This window comes from Bradysia coprophila, chromosome II, assembly GCF_014529535.1.
Source record: "Bradysia coprophila strain Holo2 chromosome II, BU_Bcop_v1, whole genome shotgun sequence".
NCBI classification, from domain to species: Eukaryota; Metazoa; Arthropoda; class Insecta; order Diptera; family Sciaridae; genus Bradysia; species Bradysia coprophila.
This window is the reverse complement of record NC_050735.1, coordinates 9438686-9465071: the sequence shown is the minus strand read 5'-3', so window position 1 is coordinate 9465071 and position 26386 is coordinate 9438686. Positions and strand designations below refer to the sequence as shown.

At 33.8% G+C, this 26386-nt stretch overlaps 1 protein-coding gene across 3 annotated transcripts in view; it reads right to left on the bottom strand.

Annotated features, from left to right (window-relative positions):
• Positions 1-26386, bottom strand: part of LOC119071374 (tyrosine-protein kinase receptor TYRO3-like) — a 77423-nt gene that overhangs the window by 36416 nt on the left and 14621 nt on the right. For 2 of the 3 annotated variants that reach the window (XM_037176238.1, XM_037176247.1), the window contains exon 2: positions 24168-24742. In XM_037176238.1, coding sequence (XP_037032133.1) covers positions 24168-24204 — 37 coding nt within the window. In that variant the 5' untranslated portion in view covers positions 24205-24742. Of the gene's footprint in view, positions 1-23566; positions 23609-24167; positions 24743-26386 lie in introns of those variants that run through there. The other variant, XM_037176256.1, reaches the window with a different exon arrangement.

Below are 26386 nucleotides of genomic sequence, written 5' to 3'. Positions count from 1 at the left end.
GAGGTTGACAACACATCGAACGCAACAATTTTTATGAATTGTAGCAATTTGAAACTTTCATCAAATGAATATTTTCGCAACAAGTGACGAAAAGTAGGACCTTCCGTTGCCTTTATTACGAAAAACGTTGTATACAGCTCGGTGATAAATGCTTTTTTAGGCACACGATGTACCCCGTCCCGTATACACTTGCATAACTACTATGGCAGATGGTGTTAATAACGATCAACCTAATGGAGGAACTCCACCGGTTGATCCTGTAGTTGGTAATGGAGGTGACTCTGGGTTGGGTGATGGAAATGTTCCACCGGTTGACCCCATTGTGGGTAACAATTCGGTGCAACGCATCCAACTAAAAGTACCACCATTCTGGAAAAAGAATCAAGAGCTGACAATCTACACATCTAGTGCCTAAAAAAGCATTTATCACTGGGTTGTATAAATAACTATTGCGTACGGGTAGTGAATATGCGCACTACAGTAAGTGCATACATTTTTTTCCCGATTGGTGTGGCCAAGACCCTCTAATTTGCTTTACTTAACAGCATAGCGGTCCTAATTGCACACATTACTTCTGAGCGGCTAAAAATAATCTAGGAGATTGTAATTGCCAAGAAAACTACCTTTGATTGTGATATCGAAATATAACCACAAATGTTGTCAATATTGATTCCATATTATTGAATGGATATCAATGACATAAAGTCTTTAGGGGAATTCTTTTATACTTTTCTATGCTCTCGTATATCCAATGTATACGTTTATTGCGTATATCCATCATATCGAGTATAGTTGAATATATTGCGTATAAGTCGGATAACTTTGACAACCGTCATATGAAAATAATTCAATTTTACCTCGACAGATTTTGGTCAAATAACCTTCCAGTGTGTAGTGCCAGATCGCATTCCCATTCCTAAACCACGTCGAAATATTTCAACACTGTAGTTAAGAAAACAGTTTTTCAATCGGAACAATATCTGCCTAGCAATAAGACTTTGAAAAAACCATTTACTTCATCGGATTCATGAGATCAAGCGCTACACACTGGCAGTTTGTTTGACCAAAATCCGTTCAGGTAAAATTTATTTATTTTCAGGTGTCGGTTGTCAAAGTTTTGCGATTTATACGCAATATATTCAATCATACTCGTTATGCTGGATATACGAGGAATTCCCCTTTCATATTTTTTTGGAAACATTTACGTTGTTGCAATTGAAATGCCAGTTACAGAAGCAAAAGAGAATCAATATTTTGATATGATATTGTATAACACTATAACTGATACTCAATCAACACATTTGAAATTGTATACATCACAGTATCAGCCTGATACTATCAGGCCTTCAAATTTGGTATTTGCATTTAAAAAATTTACATGTTTGATGAAAAAAATATCGACAGGCCGAATTTTTCCAGTAATTTAAAACATTTTCAGAATTTTTTTAAAACCTCACAACATTTCTATAATAAAATTAGTCTTGTGTGTATCACGGTGTAGCCTTTCACTTCTGTTGTTCAAAGTATCGTTCAGTGTTTGATACAAAATCTTGTACTTCAATTGTTTCGACATTCATTTTAGTGTATAGTATGACTATTCCAGGGTTATCATTATTACATTCTCAGAGCTCTACAAAATTAAAACAGAAATCCGTTTGTTCTCTCTTAAAGTTCTGTGGAATTCTGAGAATGTAATGAAAACAATACTGGAATTAGCCACATGAGACCACATTCACCCCGCCGATCATCGCTCAGTTCTTTCGTTGCTATCACCGAAAACAAATGACAGCAAAGTAATCATAAAAGTCAATTAATTGACAGAAACGTTGATTACAACTCTTGTTCTGAATTCAAAATCTTTCCTACAGATTTCAAGAATCAAACACAACGTAAATTCAACATACAATGCACGTTATAGACTAACAAATGAAATGAAATTAATTCATACAAACTTGTGTCATTCACTTGCATAAAAGTCACAGCAAATTAAAATCATACATCTGGGATCGATTGTGAAATTTATTGAACCGAGTTGTCAATATAATCATTCGATATATATGCGAAACCATTTTTTGTACTCAAATGTACGACGGAATTACCTAGTGATATTTCCAGAACAATATTGGTGTGGTGCTACTATGGCGACTTCACGACAATTTACAAGTCAACAAAGTGATTTTTCTCACACGAAATACACAGAGTGGGGTATCGTTAGAAAGGTATGACCTCTGACTATGAGATAAAAATTAGCTTCGATCAAAATATGTCCACTCACGCCACTCACTGAACTTTTGTGACAAAACGGTTTCAGAGAGGTGTATGCGAGGGGTAACCGACTGGCCAAAATGGTGGGAAATCAATTTCTAATTCCTTTCAATTCCGCTTAATTACCTCAATTACCGGACCAACTCGTCTAATTGCCGGATTCGCTCTATTTCCTTTCAATTCCGTTCAATTCCGTTCAATTCCGTTCAATTCCTTTTAATTTCTTTCAATTCCCTTTCAATTCCCTTTCAATACCCTTTCAATTTCTAAAGGTACTTCCTGTCAATTCCTTTTAATTGCTCTTAATTCCTTTTATTTCTTTAATTAACGGATTAACACCACTACTTGCCGGATTCGCCCTTCAATTCAATCAATTCCTTCAATTCCACGAATTTTCGAAATAATTGCTCGATACTTTCAAATAGATATAAATTTAAAGTCAAAGTTAAACCCTTAAGCATTTTGGAAAAAGAATCGTCAGATTATATCAAGATAAAATTTGGAACAACTATGTTGTCCTACATTTGTGACTCATTTTGTTAGAATCTTTAATTTTTACTCATACTTTTAGAAGAGATTTTTCAATTTCAATTTAGATTAAACCGTCTAATTGACTGCAGTTTTGTTTAAAATGATTTCACATCGCACATCATTGTTTATTTTAGATAAATAGTATTTTTCGTACCAAGCTAGGAAATGACGAAAAACTTTTGTGCATCCGACAACTGAAATACGACATATTTTGCCATGATTTTTCACTAAGAAATGTCAGTTTTTCCCGAACTATATATCGTGCAGGAATAGTTATTTACGTATATGTTGTGGACGGTATATTTTAGGCAATTTCGCGGATTGTAGCGCGAACGAAGTGAGGGCGACAAGCGAAAGTGCCTAAAATAAACCGTCCACAACAGATGCATATACAACTTTTCATGCTGAGGGCCTAAGTTACGAGAAAAATTCCGTAATTTATGTCCTAGGCAAGAAAAAAACTTTATTTCTTTACGATTTATGGTGCGGGAAAGGAATTACATGATTTTTTCCATGACTATACATTTATTAAATTTGATATGGTGAATGTGAAGTGTGTATGTTTTCAAGTAAATTGCTGTGTTTTGTCTATTTCAGTTGTCCGATGCACAGAACGTTGTTCGTACCTCGACAGGAAATGGATTTGTTCAGCAAACGTCAGCAAAAGCCAAAGCACTCAATTTTTTGTTTCGCTCAAGTGATCGACATCGTAAGATTTTAGGCTTTTGAAAAGTTGATGGAATAGATGATATTGTCGGTGATGCATTTTTTTGTAAATTTGGTTTGAAACTGGAGCATTTCGCATCGGCAATGCCCCAGCCTAACCTCCCCCTGACGAATATTCACTTGTTTGTTGCGGCTCAAACTCTTCCGCATCTGACTCACAAGAATCCTCTGAAGAAGAATCCTTCAGTGTGCATATTTTGAACATAAAAGAACGTTGGACTTGTTCTAAAATGGAACTGATCAACACTGTACACTGTTATTTATTGTGCGGGAGCTTTTAAAATTAAAACAAAAAGGAAATAGTGTGGTTTTGCATTCGCTGGTCCTTCTTTCCGATAATCACACTTATCAGCATTTACTCTCATTTACTTTCAATTCCTTACAATTCCACATATTTCCAGTCAATTCCTATCAATTCCGATCAATTCCAGTCAATTCCGATCAATTCCGGTCAATTCCATCAATTCCAATTATTTACCGGATACCACGGCAATTCCTTTGGTGTGTAGTCAATTTCCCGAGTCGGTTATCCCTCGGGTGTATGAAATTTCATGAAATGAAAATTTTTGTATGGGGAAGGAACTGGTTCGATTTTACTGAATGCGGTTTTGAGCTCCCAATAGGTCCCTGAATCGATGTGCGTTCTTAGTTTTTAGGTGCATTTCGGAAAAAATTCTTTTTTGTTGAGGAGGGGCGTGTAAACCTGATGAATATTTTACCATTCTTAAGATAACATTTTTCCTGACAAAAATTAACTCAAACCTATTCATACTGATGAAAATTTCATTAAATTCGCTAAAAGCAGCGTACTACCTGCTTAAGCCTATACATTGCCTCATTTTTGTGTCTACAGATGACATTCTTTGCATCGATGCTCAATGAATCATTATGGTTCTTTGATCGGTTGTTGAACTAAAGCTCGAAATAGGCGCGGATTACCTTCGTAAAACCAAAAGGAGAAACCTGATTTACTATTCTGTTTAATTCTGTTACCAAAAATACCAGAATTTACTGAAAATGTTCAGAAAAACCGGTCATTTTTGGAAATTCAGTAGGTTTTTCAGTGAATAATAGGCCCTGGAACAGTTTACCTGCAAAATATTATTGAAAAATTCAGGTTACCTCCCACCCAGGTTCCTCAGTTCGGGTTTTTCCGACGTATTCCGATAGTTATTTTAAATGATTGGGATTTCTCCGCAACGGATGAATATGTTCTCAATTCAGTGTACATTCAGTTCGAAATTATGAATTCTTTTTCCTTTTTTAACAATTAACATGAATTTTTTCTTTCATCAAATTAATGAAACATTTTCAAGCTGTGAACATTTCGGGCAAAATTAAATTTTCCGTCACACCCGTTCACAGCGACATAGTACACACACCGATTCCAGTGAAAAAAAGAAACGTAAAATATATTACAATAATATCCGCCTACCCGAATTTAATTAAAACTAAATTAATTTTCATTCACAAAAAAAAGTGTACTGGCAATGGCTGTGTTTATAATTTTAAATATTTTATTTTTCTGAGCTACACTTTCACTTAACACCAAAAAAAATTCTACATTTCCCATTCGAAATACAAAAATTTGGTTACTCGTAAATTACGAAGTAAATAACACTTCTTGAAAGGTGGATTTGAATAAGGCAAGAAGGATATGAAAAAAAAAGTGCAAAAGAAAATATGGTGAAAATCCACTTTCGTTGGATTTAATTTAAAAATCCATTTACATTTACAATGCAAAGTCACAGTCACATAGAAATTAAATTTAAGGAAAAATGTGAGCAGCCCTTTTGCTTTCATGTATTTCTCAGTGTTTTTTTTTATTATTCCTTGTTAGTTCGCATTATACACTAAGCCCAGTGAAAGTAGCTACACTTCTGCCGTTTCCCTACGAATTTCTCTGACAAAGCTAAAGTACGAATAAATTAGTAAGGAAGGAAAAGAGTCGGAAAAGTGGCTATTTAAGATTGAATGACTCTATACCGGAATAGGAGTTTCAGTAAATAATTACTTCTATAAACGAAATGTAAGTGTAAATTACAATAATTTCGCATTTATGAATTGGGTAACCTTTTATCGCAAAACGTGAATGTTTACATTAAATTTTTTTTTCTGTAATTGAACACAGTAATTTCTGATGAAATATCGCTAGAAGTTTGTGTAACCGAAACACAGAACCGAATGTAACATAAAAAACCATAAAGTATCATTTTTATCTGGGTTATAATTTATCCGTTTTCATCTATACACAACACACGCTATATATATAAAAGGGAAAATAACGTTTCAATGCTTTTTTTATTCATGAAATTTTCTGTTAATTGATTACAGTCATGATAGATATTATTGATAAAAATTGAACCTTTCATTCATATAATTTAGAGGCAATTTTTCTCTCTCTCGTGGCTCCGTGTTCGTGACTTTATTATTTAATTCTATAAATAAATTCAATTTTGTTACAAATATTATATCAATTGAATGAATGAATGAATGGAGAGGGGGAAAAGTACTTTGAAAAACGTTGGGCCCTGACTTTGAGAGAGAGCCTTTGCCCGGTTTCATAGCATTCTCTGACTTTTTACTTTTCTTGAGTTCAATGCATACAGGGACTATTTTTGAGAAAATATGCTTTTACTAATTTTTCCACATTTTCCAGAGATTACACTGACTTTTCGTAGTCTGGAACTTATTTGAGTCATTTTAGAGTTTTAAAATTCATCGATGTTGCCAGTCAATAAAGTGTTTCCAGGTTATGATATTTTGGCACAAAATTTGAAAATCCCCAAAATTGACAGTTAAAACTCTGATAAATCTTAAATTATGTTTTCTAAAGGTGAACAAACTGTATTTTTTGTAACTTTTCCCATGTTTTTTTTTAAATCGCCGAAAATTTAGGAAATGTGCGAAAATTCAAGAAAATATTGGAAAACGTTTTCCCAAAAATAGTCTCTGGTTTAATGACTTTCGTGACCTCAGGCTTCCGAACTTTCCTGATTTTCGATTATCAAACAATTTTGTATTTAAGTTACTGGTACAGTCAAGGACAGTGAAATTTCACCATGAATTTGCCGAAGCTGTTTTTCAGCTGATCCATACAATCAAAACTGTTTATACTTGTTTATACGGTTGAAGCTGCTACACGCACACGCGTAGAAGCGGTAAGACCGTATAAAGACGTGTAAACAGTTTTTGTGGATCAGCTGAAAAACAACTGAAGCAAATTCATGCAGAAATTTCACTGCCTCTAACTGTAGTGGTTAAAAGAGTTTGAAAAGTATGGCTCAAACACTCAATTCATAATAAAATTGATTTCGGATTGCCGGAAGCTCTTATGCCTTTCTGGTTAACTTTGTTACTTTTGCTACGTCGGTACTACGACTTTTCGGAACTGTTTTCCCCTCGATAATTGCATGTGATAAAAGAACACATCCAGCTAATTGTGCGGTTACATGAGCTTATTTCTGCTATTGTCAGTTACATCACAGTTTATGCATTAAATTAGAAAATTCAACGATAAAATCGATTTTTAAGCTTTTAACGAATGAAAGTACATTTTCATACGTTATCATTATTGTCATTTAATATGTGAGAATTGTAAATCTACCGCAGGCTTCTACCGCAGGCAAATGTTATTCTAACTAGCACACATCGTCTTGAGTCGATAATATTAAATCACTTTTCCGTTATTTACTCCATATTTCTATGGAAACTGTTCAAATGTTTTGCGGCTTTCAGTCTTACCAGAAATCAATACTAGCTTGCTAGCTGTGTATCGATATTTTAATGTGCTTGAGCTGAGATGAGTAATGGATCTAATGAATTGTTCATTAGCATGACTTGTTCGTTTGTGCATCACAGTCAATAGCAAATTCAGTTGCAAAGAATTTCAGTTATTCCCTTGACTGTAAGTCATGGTCTTGTGCAGAAAAATACCCTATAATGTTTGTCCCAAAGGTTGTATGAAATGTTATGAAAAACGGAATTGTTTGTCCCAATATTTTGCTTGTAAACACGATAACGTGAGTAATTATCAACCAATTACTATTTTTTTTTTCTTTAATCGACGCAGAATTGAATTCCTGAGGTTAAATTCGAAGATGGGCTATGTCGCATTAAGGATCTGGAACTTATTCCAGAAAAATTGTGTTTTCCACTCGTGGAAATTCAATCAATCGAAAAAGATTACTTTGGTGGAATTTGTCGGTTAGTTAATCCAGCTATCATGAATGATAGTCAGCTATCACGGTGATAGACAGCTATCACGGTGAGTGTCAGCTATCACGGTGAGTGTCAGCTATCACGGTGAGTGTCAGCTATCACGGTGATAGTTGGCTATATTCAGGTGAAAGTCCGGTATCACGCACGGTAGTTTTCTATAACGGTGATAGTTAAGCGAGGGCCGTAATTCGCACGAGTCGAGCTATTTCATTCATGATTAAAGTCCCTGCTTGTAGCCGAATTGAATTTTGGACGAATTAATTGTATTAAAATCTCAACGAAACTCTTGAAAAATTTAGACTATTAGAGAGTTGAATTTCTCGAGAAATATTTTTGTGCACGCACAGACACGACCGTTCGTATAAGTAATGCAACAAAATAAAAATGAAAGTAAAAAATATATTTAAGTATAAAAAAGGAGTAAAATCTCGTCACATCAGACTTCTGTATTATTTCCAAGAATTAATACACTGCATATTGGCCACCCAACTTTTCAATTTAAAATTTTGTTTTTTTTTTCTTCCTATCTATGTAATAAAATATATGTTCGCAATTACGTTGTTGACAGACCTGCTATTTATTCGATATTTAAACACATTTCGGCGAGACAGTAATTTTACGCTTGTCTTGATGCTAAAATAATTTTCTTTGAGCATGGACGCGCCGACGAAACACAAGTATGCTAAATACTCTATAGAACGCGTTGCAACGTTGGGAAATGTTTTTGCTGTTAACTTTTATCAAGTTAAAATAATAAGACTGAAGTGGATGAACTGGATCTATATACCTGTACGTGTTTGAGTGAAATTCGTGGAATATTTAATTTAATTGAATTGAATTTCGGGGACATAATGTTGAATGCAATACTAATCAGTTGTACGCCCATAAGCTGAAATATCCTAAAATACAAACACTTTTATTTCATTTTTCCTGGAATTTAACACGATGAACTCTAGGAAAATTTCTGAAAAATTGCTATTTCCGAAAGTATTCCTAAACAAGAACGCTGACACATTTTTGATAAAAGACAAGCGTATCGCCACATTATGATTAAATCTGTTACATCTTTTGTTTAAAGTATTGTGTCGCGTTTGATTGAATATCTTTTACTTCTTTAATTTTACTATATGCTTTGCCATATAAGAGAATTCCAGCCAGAGCTCATCTCTTATCTTTGTCGTCGTTGTCGATAACACTAGTGCGCAATATACTTTGATCGCACTACTGTACATAAAATGATTTCTTTGGTGTAAAGAGACTAAAGAAAGTAGTCTTAAAAACGTTAAAATTAATATTTTTGTATTACAAATTCCGTGAATGTTCTACGATGATTGCCCTTGTCTAAATTAACTCAACATAAATTTTGAAAGCAAGTCTCATTTATCTTCAACGCTTAATCGCTCTAAATTACTATCTATCAATATTTTAAGTGGTAAACTAGAAAATCTTTCTAAATTTAGCTGAACCTATTAACATTTTTTGACGAAATAGCGTTCTCTCTAAAACAAATCTAAAATTAAATTTTGTTTTACGAAAAACATTTATTTTTTATAAAGTCGGTGATAAACGCGGACTGTTTAGAAAACAAACCTTTAAAAAAAATCTATTTTTTTTGTTCCCCCTTTTTGTTTGTGTTTTATACGAGTCCGTTCACATGACATAAATTTTTTTGTTTCTTCTTCGTAGGTGACTGTTAAGTCGTAAGCACACCAATATACCATACATCTGTCACAGCTAATCAGAATTAGTTTAAATGTTTACAATACTAAACATCATCTCATTAATTTATTTGGTGTTAAATAACCAGTTAGGCGTCTAATCATCATCATCATCATCAACCGATCTTACCCTGTACATGTATTATATGATTATACTATAAATTGAGTGCCGAAACAGAAAATGGGACCGGTCACCAGTAGATATATGTTTTCACCTATTCGTACGAACCGTGTTCCTATCAAGAACCTTTTTGTTTTATTCAGAAATAAAGATGAAACAAAAAAGAGATAAAGGGCTCGTAACCGGAGAGTTTTCCCATATGTGCGGTTAATTGACCGTCTGGATGTTCACAGTGAAATATCAGCGTAACGGTTCGTAATAGTATTTTACATGTTACAATGTTACATCCATCGAAACCCGTACTTTTCCTGTTTCAAGTACTACTTTCGACGCCCTCAACAAGTAATAACTTCGTCTCGACACAACATACATACTTATGCAAAAATTATTCTCTCGGTATACGAATTCACACGTATACTGTTATTTCGTGATTTCAATCCAAGTGATGTACACAATTTTACACTCACCAAACCATGAAAACACTAAATATCACGCGTCAAAAGTTATCGGAAACCACACTTTTTTAGTTCTCTCTCAGCAGACCTGCAAACAGGTCTAGGGATCCAGGCGATGTTTTCCTTAATGGTGTAGTTCGTTTATGTTATTCGTCAAAGAGAGAAATTTGATTCGTATCAATGTTGGTAGTGTGATGCACATCGAACGATCAACTCGTCCGGCTTTATATCGCGTATTTTCTGTTTCGTTTTTATTCTCATTCTTCTTCTATACATTCATGTTCAACCTTGAACGGTTTGTATTATATTTGGTTTTGTTGTTTGTGTATTTCATGGTTTGGCGAGTGTAAAATCCATTACATAACTCGGGATCAAAATGCCACGCAGATCAACAAAGTTCACACGAAAACTCGACTTTTTATCCCTAGTCTAGTAAGATACTATTCGTGTGAATTTTGTTGATCGGAGGCGCGGCCGATCTCAATAAACACAAGACCACGAGACTTTTTATTTTTATCCCGGGTTATGCAATGGATTTTACATGCTGAGATCGTCGAACGTATGGCTTGACATGAAAAGTACGGTTTTTGACGCATTTAGCATGAAAATTTATTGTAATAAAGTGAAGAATTTCAATCTGGATCGGGATATATCTCCATCCGACTTCATTACGCCAAATTACGATTTCTAATCAAAGGCGGGTAATTTCTCATGTAAATCTAATATAAAATCGTAAATAGGTACTAATGCTGTCAGGATGAGCTGCTGTTCTCGACGGTGTGTATATAGATAGATTTATTCGATTAACACATTGTAGCTTCATATTATAAATGGTTCATCTTCGAGTAAATGTTAAATTTATAGTTTCAAACATAAATCATTTTTTGTTTGAATAAATATTATGTTCAACAAATTGGTGTTGAATTGCATTTTCTATATTTATGATTATGCGAGTTAAAGTAGCTGAAATGTCTGGGGTGTAATGTTTTCTGTAAAGATTTATGATTACGCTCGAATTTATGATGGTGAAAATAACATAAGGTTACAGAAAACATAATACTCATAATGAACAGAAGCACATAATACGCAAAATTTATTAAGACTGAACATAATTCAGTGGCATATTGACTGAATTTCTGATTAGTTTTACATTTTCTGAAACATGTAAAATGGTTCGTACTTTTGGAACGAAGTGACGTTTTATTTGTGTAAGAAATGTTATGAGTAAATGAGTGATGACGTAACATTGTAATCAAGCAAATTAATGAATTCGTTGGGTAATAAGTCATTTAAACATCTTTCTTATGTCTTGGGGCGAAAATGGCTACTTTTAACCCGAGAATGTGGGTAAATCAACTTTCCCAATTCTTGGCATGAAATAGTTATTTGTTTACCAGGGGGAGACAATAGGATATTCAAAGAGTTTGAATTTCCTATTTCCTCAGACACAAGAGAAGATAAAATTTTCCATAAGTTGTGTTTTTCCTTTTTTCTAGACGAAACAAAAACATCGATCCGTCACACAATTTTCGAAAACAAAGTGACAGTTCGAATAAAGAAAGTTCTATTTACTCCCCACGTGATAGAAAGTGCTTCACAGTCGTCAAGAAATCACACTTTTCTCATGGCCTATTGAGGGAACAAAATAAGGCAAAGCACAACGCGCCCATGAAAAGTTTTATATGTACGATACATTAAATATAATATGCACCTCTGACCAAATGTTAATTTTGGGGAGTATGCATTGCATACAATCCTTGATTTCAGCTCGCAGGTATTTCACATAAGAAGTATAATTTCCATCATTTGCCCCATTGATAAGTAATGTAAGTATTACTCACTAAGCCCCCGGTTCTGGAAAATGTGTTTCAACACTCATGTCAATGAAGTTTTGACATATTTTCCTAGGGCTTAGGGAGCAATAATACACAAGTTTCTTGCTAGGACATTTTTTTTTGTTTTTTGAGGCGTGTGAGAAGGTTGTTCGAGCAGAAAATGCATCGTACACATCAAACAAAAAATGTCCCAGCAAGATAGTACGGTACTTTGTTGTCTTGCGGAAAATGTGAAACGCTGGTTTTGAGCGAGACGGTAATGAGTCGTTTTCTAGCCCCAAGACAACATAATCAATTTACTCCGTGCATCAACGGAAAATGAGTCATTACTTCTACGTCCATACTTTGACTTTAGGCTCGCCAATTCATATTGACAAACAGGAACATCAACATACATGCAATAGTATGTGTAAGATTTTTGTGGATAATTTCAGGACAGCGGAAACCTCCTTGTTTTCTTCAAAGTTCCACATAGTTTGTAACATGATTTCTTTAGTGCTCATTTTATGGCCATTTAACTTTCTTAATAAATTACTGCACATTAAATTCACTCGTCATTAAGAAACGAAAGAGCCAAATCTCAAGTAAACTGATTTTTTTTAAATATTTATTTTTGAAAATGTTTACGAATGTGATTCTTCTGTTAAAAATAAATAAATTTTTAGTTTTAGTCTGAATATGCCAGAGTTAATTAAATATTTCGAGTAATAAAATGATTTTAGCTGGCATATCGTAGGTACACATTATACCTTCTGGTATAAATGTTCTTTTTATGTCGTAAACTTTTTTACATTTAATAAAATAAAAAATAAATAAAAACACGAGCGTACAGACGTCCAATGGTTTAATTTTTAATTTAAATACAGATGTGTTTTCCTGGAAAGAAAATAGCACTTCTGTTCCACTCATTAACAGTTTTTCAGAAATAGGATAGCAGCTTGAGCGGCGATTGAGTTAACATCAGAAATTTAGTTGAAAGAGTCGAATTAACGGATTTTACCAGTACATTAAACGGAAGTTAGTGTAACGATAGTGATAATTCAATCAATTACACTAACTAGCACGGACAACTCACAAAGAAAACTATAATGAAAATATTACAAACGTTTTTAATGAATGTGGCTGACCCCACATAACTACTTGATTGGATTTTTTTTGATCCAAGAGCAATAATCCAATAGTCAAAACAACAGTTTCTGAGCAATTATATTCGAACAAGCGAGCGATGAGCAACGTTTTTCAGTACACTATCTACAATACCCTCCCTAGCAACCAAACTACAATTATTAAGGTGGTAGATACGTTTATGAATCACTGCTACTTTGTTCGCTCGTGTTGTTGTTGTTGTTGTGTTTAAGCTATATTAAAAATCAGCGTTTCTCAAACTTATTTTTCCCCCTAAGTCGATTTTTTGAGAGAGTTTGGATGCTAGAGAGAGTATTGCTATCTACTAACTGTTACAACGCTAATGTTGTTTATGCCACCACCGAGTGATACAGGCCGTTTTTAGCCAGTATATGTGTAGGGTCCAAAATTTCTAAACAAGTGTGCATAAGAAATTTACAAGCCCACATGCGTCAAAAACCGTACATTACATGACTCGGTATTAAAATCCAAAACTCGTTTTCGTAAGTTTAATGACTTCGCCTACGCCTCGGATCAACAAAATTCACACGAAAACTTTACTTTTCATCGCTCTGGTCGTATGGAAAACTTCGGTCTAGTACTGAAAAGGTTAACATTACAACATTTGTAAGACAACACACTATTACTTCGTATGTTAAACGTACATTTTCATAGTCAAAGCTAAAACAACTAAAAATCAGGAATATTTTTGCATGTATTAGTCGTAGATAAAAATTAAAGCGAGGAAGAAGAAGTCAGTTCATTGTTTGTCTGTGGCGATAACAGATGAACAGTCATTGTTGAAGTCCATTTCCTTTACATTGTTCCGAACAACATTTCAAGTCCGGTTACATGAAAATTCATTTTCTTTTTTCGTTTTTTTTTTTAAACAAAAACACATTTTTGAGGCGGTCGGTTTTCTTGTACTCAAGGAAAAAGAAAACCATTTCTGTCTGTAGGTTTCTTTCGAATTTTTTTTTTTACTTTTTTTACGGTCAGCCAGCTTGCTTATTGCATAGCTCTGCATTGAAAAAAAAAAAGTTTTGCCATTTGTCCGGAATCATAATTTCTTTCGAAAAAGTTGAGAACGTCGTCATTGATTTTCTTTCGCAATATAAACGTGTTTTAATTTTACGATGTAATGAATTACAACTTGTTCGAAAAAAAGTTGGTATTTCAGGTGTTCCATAAATTTTTTCCTGCGTATAATTAATCCAAGGAAGAAGTAAACACACACAGAAAAAAAAAACCGTACGGTGGAAAAGCATCTCATTAGCCGCCCAAGCCCACCTCAAAACCTGTATAGCACTGTAGCATATTAAGAGCATAAGCACGTAATACCATTAAAATGGAAGTGAAGTTTCAAGAAATTAAAAACAATAATAGATGGTATGAGTGAGAGAGCCTTTATGCTTCCAATATTTCTCTTGTTATTCAATCTTTCTTCCCTTCATTCCGTATATATTGAAAATTTATACAAATATATTATCATACATTATGGTAGCATTTAATAAAAGATTGAGGGCATGCATACAGTGTAAGTAGGGGAAGAAATTGTAAACATTTTTAATGAGAAATAAGATGTTTCGTCTTCTGCTTCCTTAGCAAGAACAACTTTTATGGAAGTGGTGCTTTCAATAAAAGCAATTTTTTTATTGAGAGTTATCATTATCCTTTTCAGTGGCTACAATTGCAGGTGAAAGAGTGAAGTTGTTTCCACTTAATTCCATTTTATGTAATCCAATAAATAACATTTGTTCTGCTGGAATGCTTTTAAGGTAAAATTTGTTATCTCACTGATAGGCTGTGCAACAGAAGCTGAAGTGTAATGATGGTTTTACCGTTTTACAATATGAGTACCGATTATCATGGGATTTAACAATAAAATATACCAGAATAGGATTTTATAACATCATTCAAGTGAAATCGACGGCAAGCTTTTGAATTTACACAACAATCGATCAACAATTGTAATGGATTTTTTGTGTTATACGCCTACGTATTTTCCTACACATGCTGTGGATACATTCAATTCACTCTCGGGTTCCGGACAGAAAACGATTCTAAATGGTTCCCTGTGTATGGTCCATGGGTCCGCCCAGATCGGAAGCAATTAGCCCGCTAGTACTATTTCATGGACAAACACAAAAATAATAATAAAAAACAATGTGTAGAGTTTCAGTAGGGTTCCAACAACTGATAAAAACGCTAATCAGTCAGGACCTTCTTTTACCACTGTCGCCATAAGAAAGGAAGAAATCATTTTTTTACCAAAAACACACTTTTTCCTATGCATCCTCTGCTTCCGAACCAAAGACCTCTCACCAGTTCCTTTCACTGTATGAGTTTCGGTATCGTTCGGCGTAGAATGGAATGCACTTTTCATAAATTTCCCGTTTTTCCTTGGCGATTGATTCATCTTGGTTGCGGTCATTTGTTTCGTATCGTATCGTAGTCAATAAGATGTGACGTCTTTAAAAAAATTATAATTTTTCCAATAATTTTAAAATGCATTGCAATAGCATCTCAGTTCGAAAAAGTAAGTATTCCGAGACCTTTTCGGATGAATGAAGGGTCAGCCGTTTGTCAAGGTTACTGTTTGGTCGTTGGAGGTTGAACGGTTGCCTTTTTGCTTTCCAAATATATTATTGATTGCCAACACATTGGGTAACCGAATCGTCAATATTGGAACGGCTCGGTATTTCTATCTTGAATCTAATATTACGCATGCAGTGTGAGCATCTGAAGTTTTCATACTTCAAATGTGCATAAAAGCATGTAAATGTGTTAGTGTAGGTCATTTCACTTATGATTCGCTAAATATGTACATGCAAAAAGGTATGACAACATTTAAAAGTTTGTCGTCTCTTAAGCTCAAAACAAGAAGATTTCACGGTGGGGTTGAACAAAACTTAAAAAGAGTCGCGACACCAACTCTGATTTTTTTTCATGTTCTTATTGAGGGACTCGAGTGCTATAAGGAACCACATTCAGTTCGCGGATCCATCCAGCCGTTTTGGAGAACCGGCACTCATGGCCGTGCGGGACCGACGAGTCAATTTGAATACAGATTGTTATAGCAACGAATATAGGGACCAATTCTAAGCTAATTCATGTTAAAATGGCTTCCCTCGACAACCTGACCACGTAGCTACAGCCAGCTAAAGTCGAAACTTCGACATTTATAAATCTTGATAAGTCCAAGATGAAGAGAGTTTGAAACTCTTTGAATGGCGATATTGATTCCATGATCTATTAAACGCCGAGAATGGATCTTACAAAATTTGTCTGAATTGTACAATATTTGAAAATTTTTATTTTCAGCATCCTCGGCGAAACTTGGACTCATCTGTTAAACACAGGTTGTCCATAAGCTTTACAACGATACCACACTTGCCATACCAGTCTCTCAACAACTATCTGTTGCGACATTTTGTTTGCAGCTACGACGAAATTTTCAATTTCAATTTATCGATCTTCAAGGGCCCGTTCCTTTAGGATGAGTGGAATTGTTGTCCAATCTTCATAAATAAGTGGTTTAAGTTATTTGAAGCACTTCTTTCATTAATTGTGTGTATCTGGAGTCGGTTAAAGTTGATTTCGCTAGCCGTTAGAGGAAATTTACACCAAAAATATGTGGAAATCAACTTTAACCGACTCCAGATACACGTTATATTTATGCAACTATGGTCAACTTAGCCGATTCGGAATTTTGTGAACATTCACATTTATACGCCTAAATTCAATTCCAATTTTAGATTTCATTTTGTATACTTCTTTGCGAAGATTATAAAATTAATAAAAATTTGAGTTAAATAAAGAATTTAAAACGTGTGACAACAATGACTAAGATAGTTCATATAATCAGAAATATTATAGCTGACAGCCTAAAAATGTTTTACTTTGAGTTACGTACACATATTCGCACCATAACATTAAATTTGAACACTGCCCTACACCGATCAAATTCTGAAATAAGTACATTATGTAGAACACACAATTTTAAACTGTGGCGCTCTTCGCATTTTGCAAAAATTAAAAACAAAACGAACGAACTTTCTTACAGTGCCAACATTGCAAACATAAAAATACAATAAGATTGCAATATGTGTAATGTTACTGTAATAAGATTTTCCCGGAACTATATTATTACAGTCACGCACCTTTGATTTCTAAGGCCAAATTGAATTCCAAAATTATGCGACTTGTGTACTTTGACAGAGCTCGTGAAAGTTCACCAAAGTACACCAATGAACCCAAAAAAAGTTTCGTCCAGGTGTGTGCACTCTCTCACTGAACCCTGTAATCTTGCAATATTATTACGGAATTCGGAGGGTTCAGTGAGTGAACCTAAGGACTTGGACCAAATTTTTTTTGGGTTCAAAAACCTAGTTTCGTGAACTTTCATGAGCTCTTTCAAAGTACGCAAGTCAAAAAATTTAATATCGCTCCATAGCCTTAGAAATCGAATCCGCGTTTTTGTGATGCAATAATATTCGTTTGTTATCTTATTGCGTTACAAACGAATACTATTGCAACTTCTGTAATATTGTTACAGTTTGGTGTAATATTATTGCATGTTTGACATAATGTGCCGTTTATTTTCGGTTGTGGTTCTTTCATTATTTTTGGTTTTCAACAACTTTAATTGTATTGTTGGTTTTCTAATATTGTCCTTTTCTTGGTAATGGTGATTGTAAACTCAATTGAAAGAAGAAAATGCAGATAATTTCTAAAATTTGGAGCGGTTCAAAAATTGGTTGCAGAATCTTTTGATATTACGTTTTTTCAGCGATTAATAAGGTTTGGCTAGATTTGTATTTATTTGTTCGTTATGACTATCACGTATTTTTGCGAAATTTTAATTTTTTGGAAGAATGGTATGAAGACGTCAAAGTCAATGGCTCAATAAGATTACATCACGGAACTGCAATCGGAAACATTGAGCAATTTTATTATTAATGTGTTCCATTACAACATGATTTGTCGCAACAGGAAGTAATTTTTTTGTAGTATCGTTAATATGACAAGGCTAGTAATACAATACGAATGTTCAAGTCTCTTTATTTAAACCTAATCTTCTTTCAAATTCCCGCATCTTCCTGATGCTCACGTTGCATTATCATTTTTAAATCTACAACTTTTCGTATTTTTTTTATAGATGCGAATTACCACACAGAAGGTTTTAACACTTTTGATTAAAAATATTTCCACACGTGCACGTTATCCCTAATTATAAAATATACGTATAGAAGCAACGTGCAGCGAGCAGCAAAGGGTAAGTGCTGTGCAGAAAAATTTTCTGTTTGGAACACGTAATTCGATTTTTCATGCCGAGTTAATCAAACAATTGAATGAACTATGTCGGTCGTCTGCATGGCTAAAAACACGAAAACTCGTATTACTCGTACTCCTATCAATTATAGTTACTCGAATACTTTTAAATTGAAGTATCAAAACTGTGAATGTTAAAGTATTTACGTTTGCTTCAAGTAAGAACTGCACCCCATCTGTAATAGAGCCTGAAACCATTCGTTGGAAACAGAAATAATTTTTGTCTTTTACTTTTTACAATCATTTTGGTCGCGATATGTAATCTAAACGGAAAATGTTGTACCCGAATATTTTATACGTCTCTCAGTAAAGTAAATTAAAGAAAAAAGAAAACCGAAATCACCTTCCAGCATGATATTTTTTGTGTGTATAAGAGAACAGTAAAATTTATGGAAAAATTTATTTTCATTCGGTTTTTGTTTCTCAGTGAGTTTTTAATGTACAAGTGAACGTTTTCTTCTTTCTTTTTATATTCAAACATTCGGTTGCAGAGCGTTCCAACCAAGATATGACGAGAATTTCCCTCTTTATGTTATATGCTGAATGCTATTAATACAAAATTTACCTACCGTTAAAAAAACCAATATCCGAAATGCTTTATTAAAATTTTTTCGGTTATGCCAGCCGCGAAGTTTATTTAGTTGAAATATGTAAACGGTGAGCGTATGTACATATTTTAAGATAATAACGGTAGTATACCTTCATAATATAAACGGGAATGGGTGGAAGTGGTTATGCGAAACATAATCTTTAAAGAGCTGATGTAATCTATTCATATTTACCATAATTCATGAAATTTTTGCGAAAAAGAAAATCCTTTTTACAAACAACGAGATTGGTAAACGCTTTAGACATTTTAAGTTGTCATTCCATCGACTCCTTTTTTTCTGAAATTTATTTTCATTATTTGAACAAATTAAAAGAGTTGAAGTTGTATATATAATGAGGATGTAAGGAGTACATGCTTCTCTTTTCCTTCCTGATTAGCTGTCATTCATCTACAAAATGTGAAGTCTTAGTGGCCACTCACAAATTTCGAACAATCTTTAGAATGGATAACGAATATTCATTACATTTTTCTTATGATTCGCTTAACATACACATACATACTACGTTTGGGCTACAACCAGCGAAATTGTTACATAAATACCTATGTTTGTTAACCGAATGGAGAAAATAGGAAATTCCTACAAGAGCGAAGAGACCCAGAGGTGGTGAACACAACGTTTTTCATACGTGCGAGGTGCGATTTACCTTTTTCTTACGAAACAAGGAACATCAATTCGACATGCTAATGTTGAAAACACAAACAAAGTGACAGTTCAAGCGAGAAAAGTTCTAATTTCTCCCCACTGGAGGGAAAGTGATGCAATTTTCTCGCTAGAAATGTCATTCGAAACGTCAACAAAACGCAGTTTTCTCATAGCCATTGAGGGGAGAACCGTATTTTTTCTAGTAAGACATGGAAAAGTTTGTTTTGTTTGAGTGAAAATACGTTCGTTGTGCAATAGATGAAATCTTTGGATACATTTTGTTTGAGCTTCATAGAATGTTATGTTTTAGTGATTTATTTAAATAAATTACGGGACTCTAAACCCGAGCGGTGTCACAGTCAAATTTAAATTTCCTTTTTTGTTTGAGTGCAATGACATCAACTTGTTAAATTTGAGAAGAAGATTCATCTCAACTTTTTTTAAATTTTTCAATTTTTTTTGATGGAAAAGTCAATTTTTTCAGCACCAGTGTTGTGTTGTTTATGATTTTAGTTGGTATTTTGATAAAAAATTTTGTATTTACGTTTTGGATAGAAATAGTTCTTTTCCGTCTCGAATAGATCATTGTCAATGTCATTTGAGCTGTCAAATAAGTTGTCATTTTAACAAAGCCAACCTCAAATCGAACAAAAAAAGTATTGGATGGTGAGACGCCACACAAATTTTTAAATATTTCAAGGGTCCTCTGTGAACGACAATCGACATCTAGTGCGAAAAAATACCTTCATACCTACCTTGGTAGTTAAAAACTTGTTTTGTACTCTAAGCCTGCGTGTAATATTCTTCCTCACTACAATATCACGAAGAGACAAGAAACAGTTCAACTCTACCAAATTCACAGAATTGCACCAATTTTACTAGGGATATACCATTATGACTAGTAAAGTACACAAGGATGGCGATTTCATGAGCGTTTGACATTTCTCCCATATGTTTTACGTCAAAAGTCTACAAAATAATCGCCATACTCACGAGCCATAATCACCCCAATCATTTAACATATACCAAACCACTACCTTCGTACGGGTCTGAATCCATATGAATAAATCTCATTAATATTTCTGTATGAACAAACACATCATTACAATTTTAGATCGGCATTGTTGATGTTATAATTATAATTATAATTACATTCACCTCTTCTGCTGCACATTATATTTATTTAGAGAAGATTCACTTAATTTTTGACAAGCAGATGGCGCTTGTTATGCATTTCCCGTACAATGAAAAAGAGCCCATTAAAATTCCGAGAGTGTATGAAAAACAAAACACTAAAAGGAAATTCACTTAGTAACGTATACCCACCCATTCATCAACAGCCACACCGACGCATATCTTGTCATTGAATGAAGTTTTTTTTTAAATAAAATTCTTTACATTTCAACATTTTACTACTTTTATAATTACAAGTGCTATTCAGCTTTATTTCCCTTATTAGAAATGTTGCGCAAATGGAATTTGCAGGTCGACTTGTACACGCGAATTGTATGACTTTTAAACCGAATGAATTTATATCGAAAATGGAAATTAAGTAGAAGATATGGTTTGGACATGTACATTTTTGTTTTGCCGGGTAAACAATTGATAAATTAGGGCACTTTAATGATCAGTACAGTTTTGTTTAACATTTTAACGAAGCTGGATTTCTTTTAACGGTTCACAATTAAAAAAATGAATAATAAATTTGGTACAGGGTACGTAGGTGGATTAAACATTTATTTCGTATGATGGCAGAGTATAACGAACTGAAACTGAAATAACTTATCTTTCTGCGCGATTATTTGTCATATAACATTATTTGTCAAACCCACGTCATACGCTATAAATACAATAGAGACAGGTTGATGGCAATGTTGCAATGAACGAGTAGTGTGTATTTAACAACCATATTGTAAGAGACACAGTTCTAAGAAAGTTATATGTTAATTTACGCTAGTCATTGTAAACAGGGGAACAGTGGGACTTGACGTGCAATATTTTCAAAAAGATATGGCAAAACTAAACTTGCAATGAAAAGAGCCCTGGAGACATTTTCAGCAAACGTTCGAAGAGATATGAACTTTGCCGACGAACGTTAGAGATCTTAGACAAACTTTTCTCAACACAAAAACCGAAACACCACCGAAGATGCTTTGTTATCACTGAGAACTGACTCTCAAGCACTAAACTGATCTTTTATCTAGTACATGAAATGATGGTGTCTTCAGATCTGGTGTCTCGAAACATTTGAAATCATATCCGCATTTTAGTCAGTTACAGGGAGTGTCAATGGGGCCTGCAAGCTATTAGATAAAGATCATCTAAAAATTACGGTACTTTCAGACTTAACCTCACCTAAGTTTCGTTAAATGTTTCGTTACTCATTTGTAACCATTGGTTGCCTTACTCGCTGTCATTAGTGTAAGGCCTAAGGGGTGAGACACAGCTGTCCTCCCAGTGGCTTTCTCGAATTTACAGTCTAATGAAACGAGGTTGACGCCAGTCACTCTTTGCTTTCTGCCCTAAGGATTAGCTATCATTTTGGTACCTAATCATAGGCATCAGTTTGCTCGCCTGGAGTGATTCGTGTAGAGCGTAAGGCAATAGGTTGAGAAGGAGATGAGGTCCTGAAAAGGGCCTCAAGATTTTCATGATGACAGGGTAGCACAAAGGATCCCATGATCTGTGTGCATTGATCAGAAATGATCACCCTAACTGATTAAATCTACTCATTTGTATGATTTTTTTTAACGTGGATGACATTTCAAACGTCCTTAAAAGTGATCTATTGGGTTTCGATGTGATATGTTCCAGTTCATCCTTACAAAATGGCGAAGTCAGATTTTGACATCAGAGCACATGTGAATTTTGTAAATAAATCACATTTTCGATAGGCTTTTTTGGCTTTTGTTTAGGGCAACAATTTACTGATTTCAGCGCCTTGCGGAAAAATTGCGAATATTGCAGAGTCGAATATTCCATGCAAGTAGATAAAGGTCAATTATCTCAATTGGAGGAGGTGCGGGAAAAGAGACATTGTCAAAGTACTGCTGCCTGTAAATGTACGAAATTTACACTTTTTCTGGAGTTGAGTACAAGTTAATAATAAAGGGTCTCGATTTTTATAGACCTGACGCATTTGAAATTGTCTCAATTGCTATCATTTGAGGTATCGATAATCTTTTTTGGGCAGATAGTTATAGACGTTTTGGACAGATTGGAAAGAAATTTCTAGAGATATTCGCGAAAAACAAGTACAACGCTCGGTTTTGTTCGCTTTATCGCTAATAGCTGCACGAACTCGATTTTCTTAAAATTTTCAATTCCTTTCATTTAACATATTGCAATTATTTTTGAACGAAAACTTCTAGATATAAGCAGTGATTAAAAGGAAAGAGAAGAGCTTAGCGAGGAAGCAAGCAAAACAAGGTGATTTGCTTGTTTTTAGATGTTTTTTTTAGTTTATCTCAGAAAGTTTCGACTTAATATTGATGACTGATACGCCGAATGGAAGGTATTGACGTGACAAATCAAAGAGAAAGCAAGGAATACAGAGCGTTTTACTTGTTTTCTGCTCATATCTCTGTAAACTAACCTTAAATCTTTGTCTTAATTAAGAAATCAGGGAAATGTCTCTTTTCCCGCATCTCCCACTGAATAAGATTTGAATATTTTGTAACGTGTTTTTGTATTTGTATTTTCTCCGTATCGTGTATGACAGATTCAGAATCAATTTTGATTGAAAGCACTTTGAAAATAAAAAGGGTACTTTTGAAAATCCGGAACCAATAAAATTCAAAAATAAAGTTAATAAGGCAATTGACGTAAAGCCCGTCGGTATAAATGGCAATAATAATAGATTTCCAGCGAAATATATTATTTGTGTCAAAATAACAATATCCGAAAAAATATGTCAAAAAAATGATAAAAAATTTATAATAACAAGTGTGTCTACACATAAAATACAAATTCCAACACTCACCTATAACACAGAGCAGCAATAATGTTGACAAAAAATATAAAAACGTCATTAAGCAACAATTTTTTTTCGTCGCTTTCAGAATAATCTTGAAAATGTAAATATGGAAAAAATCGTTTTCTTCGCAGTCGACTATTAGGAAGGATCTAGTTGAAGACTAAGTAAAGTGGTTTCCATCTCTATTTAGGTCCCAGAACTCAGATATGAAGTCATTTTGTGGGTACATTTTCAAAAAACTTTATCTTCGTTGAGGACAGCCGTGAGGATTTGAATATTTTGTAACGTTTTTTTTTTTTGATTTGGTTATTCTTTTCTCCGTATCGTGCATGACAGATTCAGAATCAATTTTGATTAAAAGCACTTTGACTGCATTTACAATAAAAAGGGCACTTTTGAAAATCCGGAACCAATAAAATTCGAAAATAAAATTAATAAGGCAATTGACGTAAAGCCCGTCGGTATTAATGGCAACAATAATAAATTTCCAGCGAAATATATTATTTGTGTCAAAATAACAATATCCGAAAAAATATGTCAAAAAAAATGATAAAAAATTTATAATAACAAGTGTGTCTACACATAAAATACAAATCCCAACACTCACCTATAACACAGAGCAGCAATAACGTTGACAAAAACATTTTACAGCAAAATATTTTTCACGGAAAATGTTCTCACACAACACATCTATATAGTGTATATTATGGCATGCAATGCATGGAAAAATATATATTTATTATGCAAGAACTTGAAATTTCACTGTATTTGACATATTTAAATTATTCCTGAAGTTCTGTTCATTTTTTTACGATTTTGTTATATGTTTTTTTGTTGTTGTTGCTCAACGTTCACTTGGTACAGATATTCTTCACTTTTCATATTTTTCATTTATATTATTTGTTTTTTCGTTGAAATTGTGACGATTTTTACAGTCAAATTGACGGCTTAATTAAATCGAAAACTTTATTTTTTTCAAGTAATGTCCTACCCACAGCCGTACTTTTTTTACAATTTACATTGTCACCAATTTTGTTTTTAATTTTTTAACGAACCCCAATGGGATCAACGAAATGAAATTTATTTATTTGGTGAAATGTATTTGTTGAGGTGGATGCATTACATACGGTTCATGTGCGGATGTTTACTTTCGATATTCTGCAGCCATTAATATTCCCTTTCCTGCAAATGAAAACAAATGAAAGTTAACGATAGGTCTTGCTTAATTACACATCGATTTTCATTCTGTTCATTTCCATTCGTACAATTCGATTGCACTTAAAGACGACTTAACCTTTTCATTAACTTTTTTTTTTCCTTTGGCCTTTGTTTGTACAAAATACTCGGCTCTTTATATCTTCGAAATTAATTGGATTAGTTTGATCGTTTCGAAATAAATAAAAAAGGAAAAGGAAATGAGCAATAACGAAGAAGAAAAAAAAACAAAGAAGAAACTTTTTCATCTTGTCAACTACAAAACGAAACGATAGAGTTTTATGCGTATAGATTCCCTCATATACTGGGCATATAGTTATACTGGGCATATAGTGCTGTGTATTGATATGATGATTTTAGCACATCACTGTACTGGTATAGTGCTATATATTGTATTGATTACAGTACGTAAGTGTACACTGGACATGCATATCTATGAACTATTTTCTATTTTAATGAAATTTTGTGAATTCGAAGCAGAGCCTGTTGTTTGAAATTACGTTTCATTCGGTTTGGTTGAATCTCAACAATTTTAAGGACTTCACTCAGGCATTCCAGTGATCCTAGAAACCAATTTCTTCAACTCACTCAATTCCTATCCATAAATATTGACCTGGAATTTGAAGTACTAGATGCAAGAAAAATTTGAGCATAATGTTCATGCAACTGATAAATCTAGTACTTCAAAATCTAAAGTATAAGTCAATTTTGAGTGGAATTTTATAAGATGTAGAATGTATAAAGAATGGTTGCAGCAAAAGTCACAACTAACCGGACTTCAATGACGTCCTACTATAAGTACAAATGGTCAGAATATCCAATGTCAAATGAGTTTCCCGTAGCCCTATCATTTTTAGAATGTATCATATAGGTCAAATGAAAACTGTTTCGTGACGAAAGAAAGAAAGTTAAATCGTTGAACTAAAAGTCCTTTTCTAAAAGTCGTTACGCAAGAAAAATAAAACCGTTGACGTATCGGTTATCCCTTTTACGAATGCTGCAAAAGCCAAGCAAATATAAACACACGCACACACCCACTTATAAAAAAAATGATTTTACCCTACACTTTGCGATACTTAAAAAAATAATAAAATGAAAACTTTTCTCTTATCAAAAACGGTCGAAATGCCATTACACGTCAAACAAACGCTGAACATTTTTAATGAATTTCTCAAACAATTCTTTTCATTTTTTTTCTTCTTTCCTCTATGTTCTTACATTCTTCTCCATCCCATTGTGCCATGAGTTGTTACAGAAGTGAAATAAAAAAAGCATGCAAGAGAAAAACCTATCCAGCAAATAAATGACATAATGAAATATTGGCCGAAAAAAAAAGTTTCCATTTAACTTTCCGAAAAGACGGGTGTGGCAATGCATCTTATTTTATGGCAATGAGGTCGTATTGTACCGTTTGTCCCTGTGTTTTTGATAAACGCTTTGTTCGGTGTTAGAGCTTGGTTTAACTGAATTTGACCTTAAAAAACATAAATCTCTTTTAGAATGAAAATGAATCAACTATAGCCAGACCTATATTGACCTGAATCCTGAACATATTAGACAGGTCAAATGCACTGTATATTTCCTAAAAAAAATTTGTATGAAAGTTTCAGG